Here is a 27012-nt window from a genome sequence, read left to right as displayed (position 1 = left end):
GTGGCTTCTACCTTGGTTTTCTGGATCAGCAGCTCTAGAGAAATCCTGCTACCATATCAGACAGCCTTCTGGAGAAGTTCACACAAGGAAGAACTGAGGCCTGCTAACACCTAAACCAGCATCAAGTTGCCAGCTCTGTGAGGTGGCCACCTTGGAAGGAGATCCCCCAGCCTCAGTAAAGCCTTCAAGTGACTGCAGCCCTAGTCAACATTTGATTGAACTTAGTGAGAAGCTCCAAGCAGAACTACTGAGTCAAGTGTCTCCTGAATTACTGACTCAGAGAAACTATGAAAGATAAGCTGTCTCTAAGTTTTGGGATAATTTATGTTAGAGAAGATACAAGTTAGAACAAAAGAGAGGGCATCATTACAGACCTAGCAGAGATTATAAAGATTAGCCAATATTAAGAGGAACTTTATGCTGAAAATTACAACTTAAAATAAATGGTTAAATTTCTTGAAGACAATACTATCACAAAGTAGCAAAGCTCACCCAAGAAAAAATAATGCGTGCATGGGTGTGCTTGTACACATGAAGATGAATCCAGAGTTAAAGCTTTCCAGCAAACAAAATTCTAGTTCCAGTTTGTTTCATTAGTGAATCTTATCAAACATTAGAGGGAGAAATAACACAAATTATATACAGATTCTTCCAGAATATAGAAGAGGGGACACATCTCAACTCTATGAGGTCAGCATTACCATTAGATTAAAGTCAGAAAAAGACGTTTAAAATAAAAATCATTACATGCCAATATTTTTCAGGAGTGTAGATACAAAAGTTCTTAATAGAACTTTAACAGATTAAAGTTTGGAATGTATAAAAAGGATAATACATTATGGCTAAGAGATTTTTTTTTTTGGAATACATGTTTGATTTAATGTTTGAAATTCAACTTATTATTTTCCATACTGATATAAAAATGGAGAATAATCATATGCTCATTTCATTAGATGTAGACCACAGAAAACTCTCAGGAAACTTGAAATATAAGGGAATTTCTTCATTGTAATAAATGGCATTTAAGTGAAACCTATAGTATTATATTTAATCATGGGAAACCAAATGGTTTTTCTTTAGTAGAAGAACAATGTAAGGGTGTCCACTTTTACCACTTCTATTCAGTATTGTGCTATGGGTCATAGCTAGGTCAGTGAGGCAACAATAAGAAATAAAAAGCATATTTGATTGAAAGAGAAGAAGTAAAACCCTTTATTCACAGACAACATGGTCATCTCTGTAGAAAGTCCCAAGGAATCTATGAAGGATACTACTAACAAGTGAGTCAAACAAGATTACAGAGATAGGTTGATGTACACAAATCAGTTCTGTATACCAGCAACAACAATAAATTGAAAATGCAGATTAAAGTTAAACTTCCAGCTCTTGGTTTCAGCTCAGGTCATTGTCTCATGATTTTGTGAGTTAGAGCCCCATGTGAGGCCCTGCACTGACAGCACAAAGCCTGCTTGGGATTTTCTCTCTCTCCTTCTCTCTCTGCTCCTCCCCAACTCACACTGTCTCTGTCCCTCTCAAAATAAATAAACTTAAAAAAAAAAAATAACTTCTATGATAGCATCAAAAACATGAAATATTTAATATCTACATGATATGTTGATGACTTCAGCAAAATCTATCTGAGAGAAAATAAAGACAACCTAAATGAATGAAGCAATAGACCATGTTCATGGATCAGAATACTCAGGGTTGTTAAAATTCCAGTGTTTTCCAAACCTGCATACTAAGCAAAATCTCAGTGAAAAATCTCCATAAGACTTTTGTAGAAATTAATATTTTTAACAAAGTTGGAGAACTTTCACTGCCTCAAAGCTACACTAGTCACAGCAGTCTTGTGTAGGCTTAAGGATAGAAATACAGATTAATGGAACAGAAAAGAGAGTTCCAATATTCACATGCATGGATACGAACAATTGATTTTTGACCAATGCAGCAAAGTAATTCAATGAGGGAAATTAATATTCTCTTCAACAAATGGTGCTGGGACAATTGAGTAACCACATTTATCAAAAACAAAAGCTCTTGACCTTTGCCCCACAGTATATACAAAAATTAATTCAAGATCATAGATCTAAGTACAATAGCTAAAACTATAAAATTTCTAAACAGCAGGCAAAATTTTTATGCCTTGGGTTAAAGATCTTTTAAGACACAAAAGCAAGAAATATAAAAGAAAGACATGATAAATTAAACTACATCAAAGTTTGAAAGATTTGTTCAAAAGTACCATTAAGAAAATGAAAATGCAAGCTAAAGACAATATTGGCAAAAACAATTATCTGATAAAGGACTCTTATTTAGAAGATATGAAGAACTCTTACAATTCAATAAGAAGATATATAACCCTTTTAAAAATGTGCAAATCAATTAAAGAGACACTTTACCGAGAAAGATCTACAGTTAAGTACATGAAATACTGCTCAACATCATTAATCATTGGGGAAATGCAAATGAAATCCACGATGAGGTGCTACTACACACCCACTAGTATGGCTGAAGTTTAAAAGACTGATAATACTATGCATTGACAAGGATGTGGAGCAGATTTAACATTCATTCATTGCCAGCAGGAGTACAAAATAGCACAGCCACTTTGCAGAACAGTTTGGCAGGTTCTTATAAAGCTAAGCATGTACTTACCATACCAGCCAGCAATTCTATTCTTAGCTATGTATTCAAGAGCAATAAAAACCTATATCTACCCAACAACTCATACTTACATGTTCATAGGAGCTTTGTTCATCAGAGCTAGAAACAACTGAAATGTCCTTTAACTGATAAAGGATATACACAAATTGTATTGTATCCCATGTAATGAAACGTTTCTTAGCAATACAAAGAAGCAAATTACCAATATATTCAACATAATATTTGGCTGGCAGAACTATTATATTGACCAAAAGAAGGCAGACAGAAAAACTTTTGTACTGAAAACTGCAAGCATTTAAGAGGGAATATTTTAGAGGCAATGAAAATGTGCTATATTGTGGTTATTGTATTTGTGATACAGTTGTGTATATATATTTGTGAAAACTCATTATACAATATAAACTTGGTGAATTTTATTATATATAAATTTGACCTCAATAAAACTGATTTTTTAAATGTATGCTAACAGCTCTGGTTAAGTTAAAAAACACCATGCTAACTAATTATATTGATGGTGATGGTGATTTGGAAAGAAGGACAGTGTCCTCCTTAGGAAAGGCAGATGCAGTCAAACTGAATTTCCTCAGCAATATGTATGTGTTACTGTGCTGTATAGTTTTATTAAAAAAAAACTTTTCATTATTAATTTCTTACCAGAAAAAAAAATCTGTATTACATTCATGTCTGGATGCTTTTCCTTATTCAGAAATAGATTTGCAGCAGAATTTGAAGAACTCTTTTTTTGGGTCTACAGCTTTAGGTGGGACCTTTCCAGTCTTGTGTACCATTATATAAATGACTTAGTGTACCTATTGTTGTAAAACGTATTGCCTCAAAATTTTGAGACTTGAAACAACAGACATTTTATTTCATAGTTTCTGGAATCTACTTCCCAGCTTTTTCCTGAGAGCCTCTCTACAGGGATGCCTCACAGCATGGAGACTGAATTTCGCAGAGGAAGTGATCCAGTACAGTACCCAAGGTGGAATCTGTCATCTTTTTATAACTTAATATCCAAAGTGACAGTCCATTAGTTTTGTATTTTGCTTGATAAAAGTGAGTTAACAAGTCCCTCTTCTACTCAAGGGGAGAGAATTACACAAGACACAAACATCAGGAGCCAGAGATTACTTGGGTCCATCGTGGAGGCTGCCTGTGTTGTAGTGATCAATAACTGGTTCGACAGATGGACGGACAGACTGATTAATGTTATACCACAATAAAATGTATTTGTTTAATGTTGTATACCCTGTCTTAAGAAGAATCCTGAAAAATTTGAGATATATTTAGTAAAGACTGACCAGGATAGTGAGAGGTCTAAACATTGTTTCCTTCCATATATAAAAATTAAAGATTCTGCCAACTTTTAACTAAAACAGAAACTTTTAAGAAGACATAGTAACAATTGGAAAGCATTTGAAAGAGTAAACTCTGGAAAAAGACTTAGGTATTCTTTTTACTCCAGACAGCCATCCTAGGTACTGCATGACAGCAGTTATAGGAAAATGATGTTATAGGAGAGAGATTGTGCTTCAGTATGAGAAATTTCTAATAAATTGCTTTTCAGGGCCGTTTATGTTAAATTTTAAATGCTTTAAGTGCTTTCTTCCAGGTACTGCTATATGGTCAATAACTATGCACTCATCATGCTTTATCCCTAGCATATGTTTTTTGGATTTTTTTTTTTTGTTTATTTGTTTTTTAATGTTTATTTTATGTTTGAGAGGGAGAGAGACAGCACAAGCAGGGGAGGGGCAGAGAGAGAGAGACACACACACACAGAATCTGAAGCAGGCTCCAGGCTCTGAGCTGTCAGCACAGAGCCTGACGTGGGCATGAACCCACGAACCATGAGATCATGACCTGAGCCGAAGTTTGACGCTTAACCAACTGGTCCACCCAGGTGCCCCTTGCATATGTTTTTAATGACTTTTTGACACTTAACCATATGACACTTTTGGAGGTGAGGATTTTGGAGGAATTGTAGTTACACATAAAATAAATTAATCTGAAAGTCTTAAATACTACCCTGTCCATTTTGGAAGAGGTTATAAAATTCAAAGAAATATATAAATGAATGATGAGTCTTTTAAATAAATAAGCACTTCTTTATTTTGGATTCATACCTGGACATGTAATTCCTTTTTTATTTTATTACTTGAGAGAGAGAGAGAGAGAGGAGGGAGTGAGGGAGGGGGAGAGAGAGAGAGAGAGAGAGAGAGAGAGATTGAGCAGGGAGAGGGACAGAAGGAAATAATTTTTTGTAGTTTTTTTTTTTATTTCTGGGAGAGAGAGAGACAGAGAGAACATGAGCAGGGGAGGGCCAGAGACAGAGGGAAGCACAGAATCCAAAGCAGGCTCCAGGCTTTGAGCTGTCAGCAGAGAGCCCGAAGTGGGGCTTGAACTCGTGAGCCATGAGATCATGACCTGAGCCCAAGTCGGATCTTTACTGACTGAGCCTCTGAGGCATCCCTGAGAAAGAGAGCTCTTTAGCAGGCTCCATGCTCAGCACAGAGCCTGAAGCAGGACTTGATCCCATGATCCTATAATCCTGGGATCATGTGTGGGATTATAATATCCATATTGCTTTGCAATTTTGTCCTGTTAGATGAAGCTAAAAACTAAATTCTTTTATCACTCAACTCCTATTTTCAGATTTATTATTTAGATAAAATAATCATTATCTTTCTGCTTTAAAAGGTAAGCAGGGGAGCCTGGGTGGCTCAGTCAATTAAGCGTCAGACTTCGGCTCAGGTCATGATCTCACAATTCATGGGTTCGAGCCCTACATCGTGCTCTGTGTTGATAATTCAGAGCCTGGAGCCTGCTTTGGATTCTACATCTCCCTCTCTTTGCTTCTTCCCCACTCATGCTCTGTATCTGTCTCTCAAAAATAAATGAACATTAAACAATTTTAAAAGTAATAAAAAAATAAAAAGTAAGCAAATTTAGTGCACTTATATTCCTAGCTACTTCCTATTCTTTCTGCCTTTCCTTTTTTTGCTATATAATTTCCTATAACATTTACATCCTATTCTAGGACCAATATTCCCTGAGTTATCTATCTTAGTTTGTATGTATGTATGTAATTATTTATTTACTTATTTTTACATATGTTATTTTTATATTTATTTTTATATGTGTTAGTTAACATATACTGTAGTATTGGTTTCAGGAGTAGAATTTAGTGACTTGTCACTTACATATAACACCCAGTGCTCATCCCAAAAAGTTCCCACCTTAATGCCCTTCATCCATTTAGCCCATCCCCCTACCTCTCTCCCCTCCCTCCATCAAAAAACCCTCAGTTGATTCCTTATATGTAAGAGTCTCTTATAGTTTGCCTCCCTCTCTATTTTTATCTTATTTTATTTTTCTTTCCCTTCCCCTGTGTTTGTCTGTTTTGTTTCTTAAATTCCACATATGAGTAAAAATCATATGGTATTTGTCTTTCTCTGATTGACTTATTTCACTTAGCATATCACACTCTAGTTCTGTTCACATTGTTGCAAATGGCAAGATTTCATTCTTTTGATGACTGAGTAGTATTCCATTGTGTATATATACCTCATCTTCTTTCTTTTGTCAGTCCATGGACATTTAGGCTCTTTCCATAGTTTGGCTATTGTTGATAATGCTGCTTTAAACATTGTGGTGCATGTGCCCCTTTAAATCAGCATTTTATATCCTTTAGATAAATACCTAGTAGTCTAATGGGTATTTCTAAATGTGAAATTTCTAAATATGAAAATTAAGCAAAATTTTAACTTAATTGGTATATCTGAGATTTTCACTTGAAATGCATTAAATCTTGAAATGTTTTTGCTTCATTCACATCATTTTAATAAGAGGTTTTTGTTGCCATTAGAGCACAAAGGGAAATTGAGAGTTTCACTTTTTCTCAGAGTCTTGATTTCATAATTGTGCATAACAGAGTATCATTTGTAATGGAGGGTAGTGAGGGCATCACCATGTTCACGGGATTTCTGAGTCCTTGTAGATTTTGTATTTATATCACTTCCTTGAAGTCAGACAAGAGGAGCAGCCACTATGGATTTGGGACCATGGATAGTGTATAACTTTTAAATTATATATATGTGTGTATATAATATAACATTTATCATACATAAATATATTATCATACATGTACATCTATAATATAATAAAAATCATATGATATAAGAATATAGTATTTATAACATATAAATACATTGTCAACAACAACTGGTGATGGAAAGAAGATTAGAAACAGTGGAGATTTCAGAGCGCCTGAGTGGCTCAGTTGGTTGAGCATCCAACTTCGGCTTAGGTCATGATATCACAGTTCATGAGTTTGAGCCCCACATTGGGCTCTGTGCTGACAGCTTGGAGCCTGGAGTCTGCTTCAGATTCTGTGTCTCCCTCTCTCTCTTTGGCCCTCTCCTGCTCACACTCTGTCTCTCTGTCTCTCTGTCTCTCTCTCTCTCAAATATAAACATTAAAAAAATATAATAAAAACAGTGGAGATTTCAAAAAATTGTTTTAAAGGGGATTTTGGCTTAATGAGACATTTTCTGCTGCCAATTTACACAGATTAACACTTAAAATATTTTAAATTTTTGTATGCATAAATATTTAAACCTGTAACATCAAAGCTAACTCTCAAATAGAGAAATGTTACCTCTTGAGAAGGTAAAGCATTTTTACAACATATTTAAGTTTATACCTATTGCATAGTGTATAGTCCTTGAGTTAGCATGAGTTAGGCAATTTTTTTTTAAGAATTCAACTACTGTTGAAATTCAACTACTATATTGAAATATAGCGGTAGAAAAAAGTTTTTATAATTAGTACTTGGGTTAGATAGAAAATTCATTGCAAAGAAGTAATGCTTACACTTAAGTTTAAATATTTCAGCTCTAGATATTTAAAGTCTAGGGTTTTTTTTGTTTTTGTTTTTGTTTTTAAATATAATTTGTAGTCAAGTTAGCTAACCTACATGGTATACAGTGTGCTCTTGGCTTCGGGGGTAGATTCCTGTGATTCATTACTTACATACAACACCCAGTGCTCATCCCAACAAGTGCCCTCCTCAATGCCCATCACCCATTTCCCCCTCTCTCCATCCCACCCCCATCAACCCTCAGTTTGTTCTCTGTATTTAAGAGTCTTTCATGGTTTGCCTGCCTCTCTGTTTGAAACTATTTTTCCCCTTCTCTTACCGCATGGTGTTCTGTTAAGTTTCTCAAGTTCCACATATGAGTGAAAACATATGTAGGAGTGCCGATTCATAGGGGCAAATGTACCCCAATGATTATAGCAGTGTTTTCAACAATAACCTGTTATGGAAAGAGCCCAAATGGCTACCAACTGATGAATGGATAAAGAAGAGATGGTTTACATATACAATGGCATACTACTTGGCAATGAGAAAGAATGAAATCCTGCCATTTGCAACAATGTGGATGGAACTAGAGGGTATTGTGCTAAGTGAAATATGTCAGTCAGAGCTTTTTTTTATTCCATGTTTATTTATTTTTGAGAGAGAGCGTAAGTGGGGCAGGAGCAAAGAGAGAAGGGGACACAGAAACTGAAGCAGGCTCCAGGCTCTGAACTGTCAGGACAGTTTTTAAAAGTTAAATAAATTTAAATTTTTTAAAGTTAAATAAAGAGTATTATTATATTAGACCAAATCCCAATGTAGAAAGGAAAAATTAAAGAGTATCCAAGTACAAAAAGAGTCAAAACCTTTTTGTATAGACTTTTGCCTCTAGATATTAATAGCAAATCTTAGTGAAAGCAATCAAGTCAAGTGTTTTAAAAGCTATCAAGTTCAGAGTAAGGCCATAAAATGTGATCAAGCAGAAAAAAATGAGACATTCTCTACAAAAATGTTTAAAAGTACCATGTGATCTTGTGATCCAAGACTCCATTATAATGAGAATAGATGTTATGAATCTATTTTTCTTATTTTTAAAATATATCTTTTAGGTTTTTATTTTTGTGTATTATAAATATTTGTTAGAAATCTTAATGAAAGAATTTATTATATAAAAATTAATAACTATATCCTATTATGACTTTTCATTTTATAGGCTTGCTTCATTCCACATTAAAATTTTTTAAGTTTTGACATCTTTAAGTGCCATTTTTGACTACTCTGTCACTCTAATTAGGATAACATGTCTGAAAAACAATACACTCATAACTCATCATTTTTCAGCATAACCTCTCACATCGTTTTCACTGTACATGTAGGATCTTTATGATTTCAATTCAGCAAATTGTAAACGCAATTTTATAGTTGTTTAGTTTTTGTTTGACAGCTCACCAGAGAATTCAATAAACTAATCAAATGAAACCAGTATAATTTCATCATCTAAACTCTAAAGGACAGTGCATGGACATGGCTTGGTCTGATAATAGATGAAAACAAAAGGGAAACCTGATTTATCTGTCTTTACCTCTTGTATCTCAGCCTGAGGAGGAGAGGGGGCAGTTCTTACTAAAATAATTCACATCAAAGCAAGATGATTATTTGAAACACTAGAAAAGAGCCATGCTGAACACATAAATCCTAATAAATATAATAAATAATCCTAATAAATAAATATAATTCTTATATTTTAGTTTTAGCCTTTATTTGACAATTATAACCTTAGAAAATACCCAGTTTTTAATTTAAATATCCAATATAGTTTGGCTTGTTACCTCATCCATTATAGCTAAAAATAAAGAGATCACACCATTCTTTGTTGAAGCAAAGTAAACAAATTTAGAAAGTAACAAGAAGGGGCACCTTGGTGGCTCAGCCGGTTAGGCGACTGACTTCAGCTCAGGTCATGATCTCTCAGTCTAGGTTCAAGCCCCTCATCTGGCTCTGTGCTGACAGCTCAGAGCCTGGAGCCTGCTTCAGATTCTGTGTCTCCTTCTCTCTGCCCTTCCTCTGCTCACTTCTGTCTCTCTCTCTCAAAATTAAATAAACATTAAAAAATTTTTTTTAAAGTAACAAGAAAAAAATATTATTTTCTTTAAAGATCTTAAAGGATGATTTGACTTATACATGTCATTTCATTGGAGAAAATATCTAAAATATAAACCATAATTGTGCATAAATATCAGCTGATTTGGTCACATGTTTATAGGGACTGATTGTTGCTGACTTTATTAATCTATTTTTAAAGACTTAAAAAATTCTATTTAAAGTGAGCGTATCATATATACTTTTATATTTCAAAGGTAACTGAAATTAAGTTTCTCAGAACACACTTTAGTGCAAAGATTTTATCTTTTAACTGTGGTTGACTCTCAAACACCTATTCCATTTTCAAATCTAGTGTGATTCAAATAAGAGGTAATTGGGACAGTGTGCACAGATAGTACTTTTAAAGGTGTTCAATTCTATTAATACTTTATCCAGGTAACAGGTAAAAACAACAGAAAACATTTGTTAAATACTCTCTAGGCACCAGGTCCTTAGCTAAGGTTTTTATATGTATTACATAATATTTAAGTTATTATATTCATTTTATTACAATATGGAAACTTAGGATTAGAAATGTTAATACATTCAAGGTCACAGAGCCAGTAATACTGTCTTGTTCATGGCTTAGTGAATGTGCCCTATCAAAGCCTTTTCTCCCTTTTACAGACACTTTTAAGCCCTTAATTGTACTATTGCAACATATCCATAGCGCAAATTCATAATTGAAATAATACCCTTACTTTACATTTTGCATCTTCTACCCAATTCTACATGTGCTAGATTGTACACACACTGATAGAGGAGTCCATATTTATAGAGACACCTTAAAAATGGACCAAACATGTAACATATAGAAAGGTAATTTGAATGTTACACATTTTCCAAGTGGGAGATTTTACCACTTTCCTCAGAATAATAATAGTGTCAAACGTCCTTTCATGTCTATACCACATTTTTAAAAAAAAAAAAAAATTATTTATTGGGGTGGCCTGGGCGGTTGAGTTTGTTAAGCAACCAACTTCAACTCAGGTCATGATCTCATGGTTCCTGGGTACAAGCCTCGCATTCGGCTCTGTGCTGACAGTTCAGAGCCTAAGCCTACTTTGGATTCTCTGTCTCCCTCTCTTTTTGCCCCTCCCCTGCTTGTGCTCTGTCTCTTTCAAAAATAAATAAGACATTAAAGAAATTTTTTAAATTAAAAAAGTAAAAGTTACTTTTTGAGAGGGGGTGGGGAGGGAGGGGCAGAGAGCAAAGAAGAGAGAGAATCCCAAGCAGGCTCCATGCTGTCAGTGAGGACCTCCATGCAGGGCTCTAACTCACAAAACATGAGATCATGACCTGAGCCAAAACCAAGAGTTGGACGCTTAACCGACTTAGCTGCCCAAACACCCCATACCACCTTTTATTCTCTTTTTGCTCTTTTAGACACATGGAGTAGATACCTGTTATAACGTGAGGAAAAAATAAGGCATGGAATTTAGTTTAGTCCCACTTCTGGGTGTTTTCCCTCTGAACCATACTTATCAGGATGACACTCTACTACTGCACATATGAATTATAAATGATACTAGATTATAAGGCTTTAAGGATGTATGTAGCTAAGTGCTAAAATGCTACCCCAAATAGCTGCCTGAATGAAGACATGTGTTGTACTTTAATAGAACACTTTAAAAGTATATTTCATGAGATGGATTATCTACTTTATATACAATTACAAATCACTTCTATTCTGTCAGACTGTAAAGTAATTTTGAATACAGACTAATACTGGAAAAACAGTGAATAATGGTAAATTTTAGGGGCAAATTTAGAAAGCCATGCTGTGATTTGAGCAACTATGCCTTCATAATTTGAAATGCTGGTTTCTTATGTCATGTGGAACAATTCTTGTTTCTTCTGAAACTTTAATTCTACATATATTTAGTTTGTTGTTGGTGGCTTTGTGTTTTTGTTTCCTGGGTGATTTTTTTTGTCTTTTGTTTTTTAGTTTTAGCATGACAAATAATTCTGGTTTGGAATTAGAGATCATGTTTTGAGGACAGGAAAAAGCTTGTACATTGTATTGGAGCTTTGGTTTATTATATAATTTATTATGTATGGTACACTCTAATATTATGATTTGGGCTTTAAAAATAATTTCCTGCTTTAAAATGTCTCACAAAATCTTAAGACTCCTTCATTCACCTCTAGATCCATCAGCACTGGTTCCACCTCTTTGGCAAGTGAACCAAGTCTTATCTATTTCTCTCCCTAACTTGTGCTCAGAGTAATTTTAAACACTTGCCTTGTAGAGGAAAGAAACTTCTCCATTCTTAGGGAACACCGTTCAACGGAAAGATCTGACAATGTAATTCTCAAATGAGTTTAAAGAATTGATAGCTTAAATGAATGTGAATTCTTATTTGCCTTTTACTTTGGCTATACTATTTCCCATTAATAGCATTTTGTACATTAATAGCTTTCCTTCAAGCTCCTGTCAGCTTACTGGTAAGTAGGTGATTCTCTCTCAAACCCCACTCTAGTAGGCATTTGAAGAAACATAAAGGGTCAATTTAGGTTTTCCTAAATCTTTCTTTCTAGGATAGGAGTTTGTTAATTGCTTTATGTTTATATCTCATTTCTGACTTTTGACCAAAAATATAATGAATTCAAGATAGTAATTATATCTCTAGATTAGTTGGGCATATTAAAGACTTTATGTATCTTTCATCATAGAAAGTGAATATCTCCAAATTAAATAAATAAATAGGAAAAGAAGAAATAAAAATGCCTTCATAGTGCATATGATCTTATATATAGAAAAATTCTATGGAATATATAAAAATCTATGATTAATAAGTGAGTTTAGCAAAGTCACAAAATACAAGGCCAATATTAAAAAATCAGTTGTATCTCTGTATTCTAGAAACAATCAGAAACAAATTAAAAAATCAGTACCACTCACATTAACTTGAAAAAAACATGAATAGAGGTAAATTTAACAAACTATGGCTACAGCCTTACACTGAGCATTGTAGTGTATTACTGAAAGAAAGTAAAGAAAATCTAAATAAGTGTAGAGATGAACCATCTTCATGGATCAGCTCAATATTAGGATGTCAGTTTTCCTCAAATGGATCTATAGATTCAAAGCAATCCCAGATCAAACATCAGTGGGCTTTTGAAGGAAATTGATAAGCTGACTCTAAAATTTATATTAAAGTGCAGATAACTTAAGAATAGTCAAAATAGTTTTGGAAAATAAACACGGAGCTGGAAAATTCACACCACCCAGTTTCAATATAGTATAGTAATATTCAATATAGTAATCAAGGCAGTTTGATACTGACACTAGGATAAATACATCATTAGAATAGGTTGGAAAAGTCCAAAAATCAGCCCACAAGTATATAGTCAACTGATTTTCAACAAATGTGGTGAAGTAATTCAATGGAAGTATTGAATAGTCTTTTCAGCAAATGGTTTTGAAACAGCTGGTTATCTATTTGGAAAATAATGAAACTCCACCTTTATCAAATGTCATGCATGGAAATTAATTTGAAAGGTAACATAGACCTAAGATAAAATCAAAACATTAACACTTCTAGAAAAAAATGGGAAAAATCTTAGCTATCTTAAATTAGGCAAAGATTTCTTAGGAAACAAGAGGCACAAGTCTTTTCAAAAATGATAAACTGGACTTCCTTGAAAGACACAGTTAAGAAAATTTAGAGGTAAACCCCAGATTGGGAGAAGATAATAAGTCAGAAAGACAGATATGCATGCATTATTTGTACGTTTGTATGTATCTATGTGTATTTGTTATTTAGAGGATTATGAGGATTAGAAGATTATTGAGAGTATGCATCCCGAATATATAAAGAACCATTACAGCTCAATAGCAAAAAACCAGACAACCCAGTTTTTTTTTTAATTGGCAAAAGAGTTGAAAAGGTATTTCACTGGAAAAGATATATGAATGGCTTCTTACTATAATTGGTCATCAAAGCATTGGAAATTAAAATCATTGTAAGTTTTAAGGTATAAGGTTAAAAGACAAGTGTTGATGAAGATATAAAGCAACTGTAATTTTCATGCATTGCTAGTAGGACTATAAAATGGTGCCACCACTTTGAAAACAAATTTAGCTATTTCTTTAATAGTTGAACATATGCTGCTATCCAATGCTAATTCCACTATTAGTTATTTGTCTAAGGGAAATGAAAATTCATGTCTCCACAAAGGTTTTCACACAAATGTTTATAGTAACTTCACTTATAATATCCAAAATGCAACTCAGTTATCCATCAATAGAAGAATAGACAAACCAAATGTAGTACGTCTGGTACAAGGAAATACTATTCAATAATAAAAAGGAATGAATTACTGAAACTTGAAACAGCATGGATAGACTTATCGACCAAAACATTATGGTAAGCCAAAGAAGTGAGACACTCTGTGATTCCATTTTTATGAAACTATAGAAAAAGCAAACCTAATCTAGGCACACGGTGAGGATGATTTTCTAGAAAAGGAAATGGCATATTTTAGGTTGATGGAAATTTTCTATGTCTTTATTGATGTGGTGATTTTAGTTTTATACATTTGTCAGACTTATCAAATTGTACATTTAAAATTGATATATTATTATGTGTAACTTATACCTGAATAAGAATGGAAATTATAGAATTTACAAATTCTATTCATAATTGATCCCCAAGGAAAACAACTCAAATGATAAATGAACACCTGAGCATAATTTCAGAATCCTGTTTGAAACTACATAAAAATACTGCTATAAAGGAAATTACTAACATCTAAGTATAAAAATTTTGACTTTTAGTGCATTTGTACAGAGAATGGTGGTATATTTCATTTAAACTTGTGATCAAAGATAGCAATCTATTCTAATCAGAGGAAAGCATCAGTTCTGAGTATAGAAACAAGATTAAACAAAGAGACACACTCAAAATAATGAAATTAAATGATATATAGAAACTAAGTCATGTGTACTACTCATATATTTTTAGAAAAATAGAACCGTATATTAGTGTGAAAAGATGTAAGGAAGTGAATATTAACTTGTTGAGCCAGATACATAGTATTGATGAAGATGTATCATAATTATATGTAACTTTGCAATAAGTAAATGACTTCCCTTCCTTTTACTTTATACTTTTTTTTTCTTACAGTAATTACTATGAACAGGTATTTCCCTTTGTACCTTGAAACCACAACCTTCCTCATAACACCTCTTTCTCCAAAAGCAAATTTTCAAATTCATCACCTCTCCTTAATTTAGTTGTTCTTTTCTTTCCCCTTCTTTTTTTGTATCTCCAAAGTTAGAGTAACTTAGCAAAAGTCTGTGCCCCTCTCCACTAACCCACCTAAGGCATGCTATTCCTCAGAACGTTTTTGAAGCAGTTTTTACACTGTAAAGAGGACAGTATTGTGGAAATGATTCTCAGGTTCAATTGTACAGGAAATTATGAGTTTGCGTCCACTTTGTAGGGCATCAGAAGTGTGTGAAGTAGTGTAGAATGGATCACATCTCTTTTTTCTTCTCCCAAAGAAATTTTTTTATCGTCCTTTACTTTTCCCTTTCTTTTCCTTTGGGCTGTGTCTGCAGTGACCTCTTCAGTTGCTCAGGGAACTATACCTTCCACCCAGGTATACCATTTAGAGTGTGTATGTGATATTATTTTCTTGAGGTTTGATGGACCGTGATGAGCTGTCAAGCTTAGTTCCTTTTCTAAGTGCTTCTTTCTGCCCAAGAGTCTAACTGTCTTAGTCTCCTTTCACCTTCCTACAGATTTGTTATTGGGCGAGAAAAGCCAGGACAAGTGAGTGAGGTTGCCCAGTTGATAAGCCAGACACTGGAACAAGAAAGGCGCCAGAGAGAGCTGCTGGAACAGCACTACGCCCAGTACGACGCCGACGATGATGAGGTAAGCGGTGCTTGGTGCTCGCAAACGTCCCTCCTACCTTGTTTCCCACCACATTCCTACTTTACAAAACTCTTTGCCGTGAAAAAGTAGGATAGGTTCTTTGCAGTTTCTCATGGAGAACATGTCTACATTCAACTCCACAGAAAAGAAATATTACATTTGTTATTAACTGATGAATCAAGTAATGGTATATCCTATTTACAGCATGAAGACTTTGGAATCAAAGAAGTCATCTTTGTGCTATTTAAAGAAATTCACTGAAACAAAAAAGAATTAAAATACCAAAATGCGAATGGTAGCTGTCTTTATTGTTGGAATTTGGTGATGTTCTCTCTCTGCTTTATATTTTTTCGACTTTCCCCCAATTTTCTGCAGTAAGTTTGTAATGCTTTTTGAACAAAAAAATGAGTAAACATTTTGATTGAAGAAAGACACACATATACATACACAAACATACACAGGAAAGTACTCAAAAATGCTGAGTGTTTTCAGGTTTCTTTTTTTCCGGGAGAAGAAAATTCTTTGGAACTGCTCACTGTGATTTGTGCTAACATAGTGCAGAACAAAGCCTTTCCACCAGCACATATTCCTTAGAGTAGATACATATTGGAATAATTTTGCATCCTGCTCTCTGTAGAAGATCAAGTAAATGAATAGAAGCTAACCCCCAAGTGAAAATGGCTCTCTGAAAACCTTGTGCGTTATAATGCAATACAGATGCTGGTCTATTTCTAATGTAAATGCCAAATGTACATTGATATAATGGGACAACATGCTTTATTATAAACATGTTTAAACATGCATGTGTTTCATATTGGAATGTCAAAAAAAATCCATCAATAATTTAATCATGGTATTTCATACTCCATAAACATAGTAAATATTCAGGTAAAACATATATTATTTATACCAGCTGATGTAAGGACGGTGCAGCTTCTTATGTTCAACCTCTGCTCATCTGAATATATTCTTTTTCCAGAGCTTTTATTTTCTATTTTCTGGTTTCTAGCCAGGACATAGTGAAGATTAATAAACAGACATTGAAATATTTTTATGTATTTTTAGTCTGGAATGTTTTAACCCAAATGTATATTAGTTTTTTATATGATTGCAGTTCAATGAGGATGTATTCTCCATGTATTGTAGTAGAAAAGCAAAAAGTGGTATGTCACTTAACTTTTGATCAAAGAATAAACATTACAAAGTCTTCATATGAATGAATTAGTCTCTTAGAATCTTATATAGTTGATGTAATATTTCACCTGCAGAGTGCATTTGAAATGGCAAGTATTTTTTTATTCTGAGATATTACATATGAAAATGCTATCTTGGATTTAGAAGTTAAAAAGTGGGGAAAAACAATTTCCTCAAATATTTAAATTTTCACCTTACCTAGTGGTCTTCAGTTCTCTGTGCTAGTGTTTTGTGTTTTGTCAAAGACCCTGATTTGGTTTGGCTGCAAGCCTATTTTAGGATTATAGAACCATTCTCTGCAGGTTTGGTTTTTACCTGCTCACTCTGCTAGAAAGAATTTGGAGGTGAAGTTCAGGGCAGCTCAGAAGACATCAAGTGGGGGAAGATGAAGAGGCCAGGCTTTCCAGACTGTGGGCCTCAGTGTCTTTGGCTTTAATAAATTGGGCTAAAATTCTGAATTCTTTCTAGCTTTTAATAGCCCAAGAATCTGTGAAATAAAACATCAAGTCTAAAAAGGAAAGAGGTAAAATAAGATAGTTCTTTAAGGCTCTCCTAGTGAAAATTTTAGATCACATGCTACATACTACATTCTTCCAGTTATTTTGAGGAATTGATTCTATTCAGCCCCAAAAGCTTTCAACTCAGGTCCCTTAAAGCTGGTTGTTTGATGCTAGATTTTCTCTAATTTGAGTAAACGCAAAATGAGTATTTGTTACTCACCTTTTATACTTAACACATCATGAAGATGTTTTTGTTAGCCTAGGGTTGTTTTGTTTTGTTTTGTTTTGTTTTTAAAGAAAGCGAAGTTGATTGTCACCTGAGCCAGGTATTTTTCAGGACTAAGAAGGGTAAATAAATATTCAGTGCCTGGCACTTTGCAAAGTGCATTTCCCTGCATGATTTCATATACTCTTTAGAGCACACAGAAGAGACTTTTTTTCTAAAAATGAAGCAAACAAAGCAAACTAGGCTTTTTCTAGTCCTACAGCCAGTAGTTGGCAGATTTAGGGTGGGAATAGAGTCTTCCTGTCTCCGAAGTTGGGACTCTTTACAACACTTTGCTGTTTTTGAATGGAGTGGGCTGATGGGTCTGTCTCTGTTCAGACACACACAGTAACTGGGGAACGAGAGATGTTGGGAAGAGGATTCCTGTTTTGAGTAATGGAGTTTCTTGTAATATTTAGGTTACATGATTCTTTATTCTGTATTTCTAATAATAGGAGAGTCTAGTACTTGGAGAATTAATCTTATTCTAGATAATCCATAAGTATCTTATGAAGATAGGACATAAAGGGAAGAATAATTGAGTGTACAATTTTGTTTTTTAAATTAGAGTTTAGCTCTAGGTTAAACTTTTTCTTCTGTCTTCAAGTTGTAGAAATAGAAATCAGATGCTTGCTACTATGTTATTCCAAGTAACCTTCACTTTACTGGAAAGGTCAAGGAATCTTTTTCTTTGTCTCTTTCTCATGCTCTTCTCTGACTTATAATTCTCCCTTTCTTGTGTGTTGCCAAAACATGCTCAGTCAAAACCAACTGTTAATTTTCTGTGCATAGGAGAAATGAAGCTGTGCAAATAATGAAAACCCACTCTTGCATAAATACTTTATCTACTTGATTTAAGTTAATTTTTTTTTTTTACTAATGCTACCAAATAGTGTTAAGTCAATTTGAGTGGTATGTCCCTATTTTTTATTTACTCTCTCACTCTTTGTTAATGAAAAGTAAAATGACCAAGAGACATAATGAAGGTGAGAAGAACCAATATTGGTTATCCAGTGGGTAAATGGTCCTTGAATAACTGAGTTAATTTTATATGTAATTAAACAATGTTTTGATCTACACATTGTTATTAATCCTGAATTGTGTGATCAATCACTTGGCTTCTCACTCTTCTTATCATTTGTGGAATCATCTTGTGATTTCAAAGTTAGAATCATTTTTATTTCACAATATTCCCTGTGACATTCCCTGGGCCAGCCAGGAAAACCTCTAATTAAATGCAGAACAAACGAGTTCATCCAACTAATTTCCAGAGCCAGCGCTTAGATCAGCATTGTCTACTGAAGGATAGATAGCTTCTGGTTTGGGTCAAATCATCCAAGGTTGATTCTTACTTGGAACTTGTAACATTGACAGAGGGGAGTTTCTTACTTGAATTGCCTATAGGGAAAACATTGCAACGTGAGAAATATATTCTGAAATTGTAAAAGTACAGTAGTTCTCTATCAAAACCATATTTAGGATTAAGAGTAACATATCATGTATTGTGTGTGCTTGCATATAGCTGTTTTAATGCTTTAGGAAATTATAAGTGGTAATTCAGTATTTCATAATTGATAGATAATTCCCAAACTTTACTTAAATTTCTACTCTTTCTGGTTTTTTTCCCAAATATTTAAACCAGAAAAGTTTAAACTAAGCAAATAGCCAAATCAATTTTAATTTACGTTCCTGTTTCTGTTTATTCTCTGTTAACACTGTGATTTTTTAAAAAAGTTAAAAGGGCCCTGCCCAAAGCCCGAAGAATAAAGGGCAGAATCCTGTAAAGAAGAGGAAGATTAAATCTGAGTAACTGAAACATTTAAAATATAGATCTGAATATATCTGTAATTAGCAATTGCATTTCTGGATAATAGAATTATTGTTCATTTCTTTTTCTTTCTTTCTTTTTTAAACAATCTGGAAGGTAACGATGGAGGATTTCAGTAAGCCCCTCTCACAGTCAGCACTATCTCACGAAATTCTGGGGGTATGGTAAATTTTTCAACTAGATTTTAATTTTCAGTAACAAATTTAATCTCCTGACATACTCCACAACTATCAATGTCTTGTTTTTGAATGGGGGGAGGATGTAATTTTGGTATATGTTTTGTGTAACATGGGTCATGGCTGTAAATTGTGGGTAGATGTTTCTATCAAAGATCATTATGCAGTGTGAAATACAATTGGGCTCAGCCTAGAAACGAAGTATGAACTGGTGCTGTACCACTTTTTTGAATTAGGAAATACATATGGTCATTCACATTTAAAAAACTATTTTACCTGCACTTTGAAATTATATGATTTTGGTTTGCTTTTTAAAATATACTCTTAAAATATTATACTTATTACATTTTAAAGTCTTAGATTATAGGTGTTATTTCAAAGTCTCTTCAGGCAGTAGTTTATGACAAGGTTAATCATCACTCTAGAAACTGAGGCTCCTTCTCTTAAGACATAATTTAATCTCACTTCCATAATTTTTTTCACTACTGGAATTAATATTATTATATCTATATCATGAGAACAGTAGTTTAGTTTTTAGAATCTTTTAAAGTACTGAATACGAGTTAGAGCAGCTACCTACATAAATATGCATTTTTATTGCTTGTGTTAACATGTAATAATTAGAGACAGAAATACAGTGGAAGCTATGGTTTTCATAAGTGTTGAATGGTTTATAAGAATACAATTTTTAGGTGAAAAGCATTACAGGGATCACATTAAATTTGACTCCTGCTGTTTGCTGTTCCTGGTTGGAAACAGCTTGTGTTGTGTGAACAAGAGATTGCAATTACTGTGGATGGCCTTTTAATAATGTGCATTGACTTTATATTGTTCTTAATGTTGAGAACCTAGGAGTGGGGGTCATTCTCTCACTTCTCAAACATGTGCGTTATAGCAGGCACCGGAACTTCAGGGTTTTTTCTGTCCTTTATCATTAGGCTACTCTAATGGGGAAAAGGCCTTCTTTAATCTTTATTGTCAACCATTTTAGAACACTGTGGCTGAATTGCAAGGAGTGTCTGGCAACTGCAATAACAATAACAACTATTTCCTTAAGGTTTGTTTTTTGGTGGAAAATAATGCTTATCTGTACTTTTCTGCTTCATGTGTGAAATTAAATATTCTGTGTGTCTTGTTAACTAGCTCTGTGCTCAGAAGAACTTCCTAGAGCCGTTTTGTATGTTGAATAATAGTTGGAAAAATTATCATTTGAAAATAGTATTTAATTCCGAAATGTAGCACTTATTACAGATGCAGGTTCTGCAAGTTGGACTCACTCCCTAACGTTTAACCATGGTTGTTTTTAACCCTTAACACTTTAAATATTTTGTAATTCATATTAAAGGGGAAGAAAAAGATACCCAAGGACAAAGCTGTATGATGTTTATAGGATGCAGTGTACACATTGTTGTTTTTTTTTTTTTTGAGCCTGTGGTTTTATTTTTTTAACAATACTTTTTTTTTTTTTACAAATAGTTTATTGTCAAATTAGTTTCCACATAACACTCAGTGCTCATCCCCATAAGTGTCCTCCTCCATGCCCATCCCCCCTCGCCCCCCCATCCATCAGTCCTCAGTTTTTGTCAGCATTCAAGAGTCTCTCATGGTTTGCCTCTCTCCCTTTCCCCCACCATTTCCGCCCTTCTTCTCCCCCTTGTTCCTCCGTCAAGTTCCTCCTAATCCTCCTATACGTGTACACATTGTTTTTAATTCCAGTGTTGTTGTTTTAGAAAATAATCTTTGGATACGAAGTTTTTAATTTTTCAAAAAATTAAATGCAGAGTATCTTTAAATTATAGAAGCACTTACTTGCATGATTTACACAGTGGACATAGCAAAATGTCTAAAGGCGTATTACACGTTAAGTAATAAAGCAATTCTCATTATCTTTAGCTGCTAGTAACAGAAACGGAGGAGCTTAAAGATGGAAGTCAAGTATGTTTATTTTTTTTTAATTTTTTATTGTTATTTATTTATTTCTGAGAGAGAGAGAGCATGAGCAGGGGAGGGTCAGAGAGAGAGAGGGAGACACAGAATCTGAAGCATGCTCCAGGCTCTGAGCTAGCTGTCTGCACAGAGCTCGATGCGGGGCTCAAATCCACGAACCGTGAGATCATGACCTGAGCCGAAGTCGGACTCTCAACCAACTGAGCCACCCAGGTCAGCCCCAAGTCAAGTATGTTTATTTTAATAATAGAGATTGGATTATGATGATAAGAGAAGCCTGATAAATAGAAATATAAAACATTTTTAACAATTTGCTTATAGTCTTCAATTTGTATCTTTAAAATCATTAAATTTAATTACATCCTTTAGTTTGTGATCCTAAAATCTACAGTACTGTTCATTGTCCTTGAAACCTAGAATCATAAGATGCTAGGAAAACATTTAGGTGAAAATTGTATCCGTGCTTGATCTGGCTTAAGCAGTGTATAGGTTCATACACACACACATCTCCTAGAGTTAGACATCCGCCTTCACTTGGAAGATCCTCTTTAGAAATATATTCTTTATATGTGAAAACATTATTATTTATCATATTGAGCACAGACAGGAAGATGGATAGTGTAAGGGAAGATAGAGGTTAAAATAGAAACCTTTACCTAAGTAATGTCATCTTTTGTAGTTTATTTTCTTTATTTTATCATAATGCAAGTGACTTGAATATTTTCATGTTATCTTCTTTCAGACTACCACGTTGTGATGATATTTATTCATGAGTGACTTACAAAATACTAAATAAACTCTATCAAATTTTCTATGTCATTAAATTCTTCTGAGAGTATAGACATTATACATCCTAGAAATCATGCTAGAACAATTCTGTAGCACAGTGATGAACCACAGGCTTTGCACTGTTAAAGAGATGTCACAGAAATAAATACAAAGGACAGTATTTTTCCAACTTTAAGAACATTTGTAAGCTGAATATAATTTCATACCAAACAGGTGCCTCTTATAAAAGCCACCTAAAAAGGCACCATGGGAGATGGACCCTTTCAGCCTTACTGTCCAGTGGACCCAAGGGATCCTGTGGCTTTCCCACACCCCTGCTCCTTCTCTCTTCTCTTCCTGGAATGCCATTCCCTGCACACATTCTTTCTTGGTCACCCTTGTATGCCCTGTAATCGTGTTCATATTTCAGGTCTCAGTTTAGATTTCATGTGTCTTCTCTGCAAAGCCCTCTTAGACTTTCTCAGGTGGGTGGGGGGCCCTTTTCCCTGAGTCAGTAGTACTGCACATCTCTCTCCCTCTATCGTTATTTACCCATAAATATCCCCCACTAGTTTGTAATGTCTTTAATGATGGGTTTCAATAGCTGGTTGATTTTTAATATGTAGTACATGAGTCTAGCACTGGGCAGAATAGAGGAAGCCAAGAAATTGAACTGAATTGAATCCCTCAAAAGGTATTAAGATGAACATTGGAGAATAGAGTTAAATGAGGAGAATAAAATTTAGTTAGGAGAATAATCTGAGATAGGGAAGACTGGCATCGTGTACATGGTTAAAAGGATTGTCAAGCCTAGCAAGACTAGAGATTGCAGATAGGGACTGAGGAGTAATCTGTACTTGTCCTTTGGTATTTTAGATTTAGCACTTTTCCATGGGCTTTTACTTCTGTATTTTACTTGTTCTGAAAGAACATGAATTTGCAAGAAGACCTTGTCTCTATCACACTGCACCAGAAATGTTTGCATGTAAAACGAGAAAAAGAAATGAATATACATACTTTATTCCTTGAGAAATTTTGGATTTTAGAAATAGGAATTTGGTGACTCACATTGACATGATTTCTTTTTAGTCATAACTGAATAAACATGCAATAGAAACAGAATAGTTGAAATAGCCTAAGTGATGTCAAGATCAATACTGCATAGTTGGCCATCTTCTCTTCTCTTGCCCAATAGCCATTAGTCATACAAATATATTTTCATCAGCAGTAAGAACTAAATGGTGACCTGACTGAAGACCAGTGTACTAAAGCAGCTTTATTATGGAAGTTTAGCAGGTCTTATAAGTACTCCCATTTATTTTAAACTGATACTGATGCTTGTAAGGGTAGTGGTAAGAATTCTTAATGGATTTCTGGAATTCCAGTTCTTAAAAGGATTTTAAAAATTATTTTATTGACATAAAATTGACAGAGTAAAATGTGTGGATCTTAAGTGTATAATTTGATTTTTTAAATCATTATATATTCATATTTCATATATTAAAGTCAATCTTAATGAAGGATCATCTATAAATAATAAAGTGCACCAATTTTCAATGTATTTATATAGGTAGACAGTTTCATGAATAACCACCATCACAGTCAAGATACAGGACATTTTCATTACCTCAAATAATTTCCTTATTGAACTTTGCAGTTATTCTCAGCCAAAACCAACCATCTATCTGTTTTCTAACACTATAGATTAATTTTATCAATTTTAGAATGTCACTTGAACAGAACCATAAGTACATACTTTTTAATATCTGGCTTCTTTCACCTTTGTAATGTTATAATTATCCTAAATGTTCTGCATATTATGATGAGGCTGTAATTGATATTGCTTTGGGTTACAGTAGACAAAGCCCAGTGCCCACCCAAAGTGGGCTGTCTAATTGGAGAAGCTTGAGTCCCATGGACTACACTACTTTATAAGATGAAAAGCAATCTAAACTTTCACTGTGTGAGAAATTGCCTTGTTAAACCTTGGTGCTGGGTTGAAGGGAAGAAAAAATTTTTCCTGAGACACTTTGATCACAGCAACCTGAATTTATCCTACCTTTAAGAGAAAAAAAAAACATACCCTTTATTGAGGCATTCATCTTCAACCAAAGCCTAAATTTTAAAGCTAAAAAAAAAAATGAGCTCACAATTTCAAATTACAAATCACCATGAGTAACAGACAGCAGAAGAGGGTGGATGCCGGGAGGAAGTGAGTAGGGAAGGGAGAACAAAAGAAGAAAGGAAAAAAAGATAAGACCTCAGTTATTTTATCAATTATACCAAACTGGAACTAATATCTCTAGTCCTGTATAACTTCTTCCAGAGGACAAAAATGAAAGTAGTACAACTCTGATACTAGGAATGTAGTAAAACCTTGAGAGTGTGAGATGTATGAGGTAATGAGGTATAACCTCGCTACCAAACCAAATAATGATGATAAAGAAGACTTATAAGCCCATTGTATTCATAAGACAATACCAAAAAAAAAAAAAGAAACAGAAACAAAACAAAAAGCCTAAATAAGATATTAAATCGTATCCAAGAACATTTAAAAGAGATATATGATGATGTTGACTTTAGCCAATAATGCAAGTATGGTTTCATATTTGAAAATCAGTCACTACTTGCATTTGACATCATACCAGAAGGCAAGAAAAGTAAAGAAGTGTATTGGAAAAGAAGAAATAAAACTTTTTTGAAAGTTTTATTTATTTTTTGAGAGAGAGCAGGAGTAGGGGAAAGGCAGAGAGAGAGGGAGACAGAGAATCCCAAGTAGGCTCCGTGCTGCCAGTGCAGAGCCCAAAGTTTGGCTCAAACCCATAGAGCCACGAGATCATGACCTAAGCCGAAACCAAGTCGACACTTAACCGACTGAGCCACCCAATGCCCCAAGAACTAAAACTGTTATTATTGCAGGTGATGTGATTATCTATTTAGAAAACCTCAAATATACCTATAGATCAATTACTGCAAATATTATAAGACTTTAGCAAACTTGCCAGGCATATAATTAATATATATATATATATAAATATATATATAAAATATAGCATGTATTTCAATGTGTCTATGGAGAGAAAAAAAACTTATAAATTATTAATTACTTTGGGAAAAGGCAAGACATAGGTAAGACCCTCGTGGAAAGAATTTTATTGAAATATATTAAAGAAAGCTTATCTGAAAGGAAAAAGCAGCTTTGTTTATGAATTAGAAGACTCAGTAGTTTAACTGAGTTAGTTCTCTCTAAGTTGATTTATACATTCAATGCGATGCCAGTAAAAAGAATTGTAAAGAATTTAAAAATAGAATTTTGGTGAGCTGTTGCTGAAATCCATAGGAAAGAACAATGCACCAGAAAAAAGATAACATTTTACATGCTTTAGAAGAGAGATATTTATTACTAAGCTGTAGAAATTTACTCCCTGGAGCAAAAGAAGGAGCAAGTTGGTCAAGGAGTCCGGAAGCAGTCCCTCACATATATGAAAATCGGATTAGTCATGCAGATCTCACTCCAGGTGAGCTTGAGAATGTTAGGCTTCTCAGTGAAAGGAAAATGGTGTGGTTGCTATCCCCATCTCAGTCTGTAGCCAAAAATTCACTCCAGGTGGATCAACTACTTAGATGCAAAAAGAAAATTTAGAAGACACTGTGGAAGACTATCTTTATGACCTCAATGTAAGAAATTTTTCTACACAAAACACCTAAGAAAGCAAAACTATAAAGGAAAGGGTTGAGAAAATTGACTACATTAAAATTAAGAACTTCTGTTCACCAGAAGAATACCTTTAGGTAAGCAAAAAAGGCAGGCCGGAAGCTGGAAGAGAATATTTGAAAAATAACAAACTGATAGAGTCACATAAAAAGCACTTCTGTGAGCCAATAAGAAAAGAATACTATTCCCTTAAAAAAATTTTTTTTAATGTTTATTCATTCTGGTTTGAGAGAGAGAGACAGAGGATGAGCAGGAGAGGGGCAGAGAAAGATGGGGAGAGAGAGAATTCGAAGCAGGTTCCAGACTCTGGGCAGTCAGCACAGAGCCCGACGCGGGGCTCGAACCCACGAACCGCGAGATCATGACCTAAGCGAAAGTCGGACGCTTAACCGACTAAGCCACCCAGGCGCCCCTTAATGTTTATTTTTGAGACAGAGAGACAGAGGATGAGCAGGAGAGGGGCAGAGGGAGACACACACACACACACACACACACACACACACACACAGAATCCAAAGCAGGCTTCAGGCTCCAAGCTGTCAGCATAGCCCAGTGTGGGGCTCAAACCCACGAGCCATGAGATCATGACCTGAGCTGAAGTCAGACGCTCACCCGGCTGAGCCACCCAGGTACCCCAAGGATACCATTGGCTTTAATGGTCATGTCATAGAAGAAGAAACCTCCGTGGCCAATGAACATATGAAAAAAATACCCAAACATATTAGCAATCAGGATGTGAAAATTAAAAACCAAAATGAAATACCATTTGATATCTACTGAATTGATTTAAATGGGATATTTTAAGTTTTGGTGAGGATGTGGAGTTAAAGGAACTTTTATTCTCTGCACACAGGAATATGAATCGGCCATCCACCTTGAGAAACAATCTGACGTTATCTAGTGAAGTTGATTGAACAAGTATATTTTCAACCAAACACTTAGTAAGAGTTTTATATACATGAGCTATAAGAATTGTTCTAATACTTCTCTTGTCAGAGAGAAAAAAAAAATTGGACACACTGATATCTTTACCAACAAGAGAATGGGTGAAAATACCGTGG

General features: G+C 34.4%; 1 protein-coding gene across 9 annotated transcripts in view; it reads left to right on the top strand.

The window, feature by feature from the left end:
* Window positions 1-27012, top strand: part of PPP1R9A (protein phosphatase 1 regulatory subunit 9A) — a 321771-nt gene that overhangs the window by 200871 nt on the left and 93888 nt on the right. For all 9 annotated transcript variants that reach the window (XM_039236230.1, XM_039236233.1, XM_039236235.1 and 6 more), the window contains exon 6: window positions 15423-15558. In XM_039236230.1, coding sequence (XP_039092161.1) covers window positions 15423-15558 — 136 coding nt within the window. The remainder of the gene's footprint in view (window positions 1-15422; window positions 15559-27012) is intronic.

The sequence above is a fragment of the Hyaena hyaena genome, unplaced genomic scaffold (genome assembly GCF_003009895.1).
Source record: "Hyaena hyaena isolate Hyena2069 unplaced genomic scaffold, ASM300989v1 scaffold_109, whole genome shotgun sequence".
Taxonomy (NCBI): domain Eukaryota; kingdom Metazoa; phylum Chordata; class Mammalia; order Carnivora; family Hyaenidae; genus Hyaena; species Hyaena hyaena.
The sequence above is the reverse complement of the archived record's forward strand: the minus strand, read 5'-3'. Positions and strand labels throughout refer to the sequence as shown.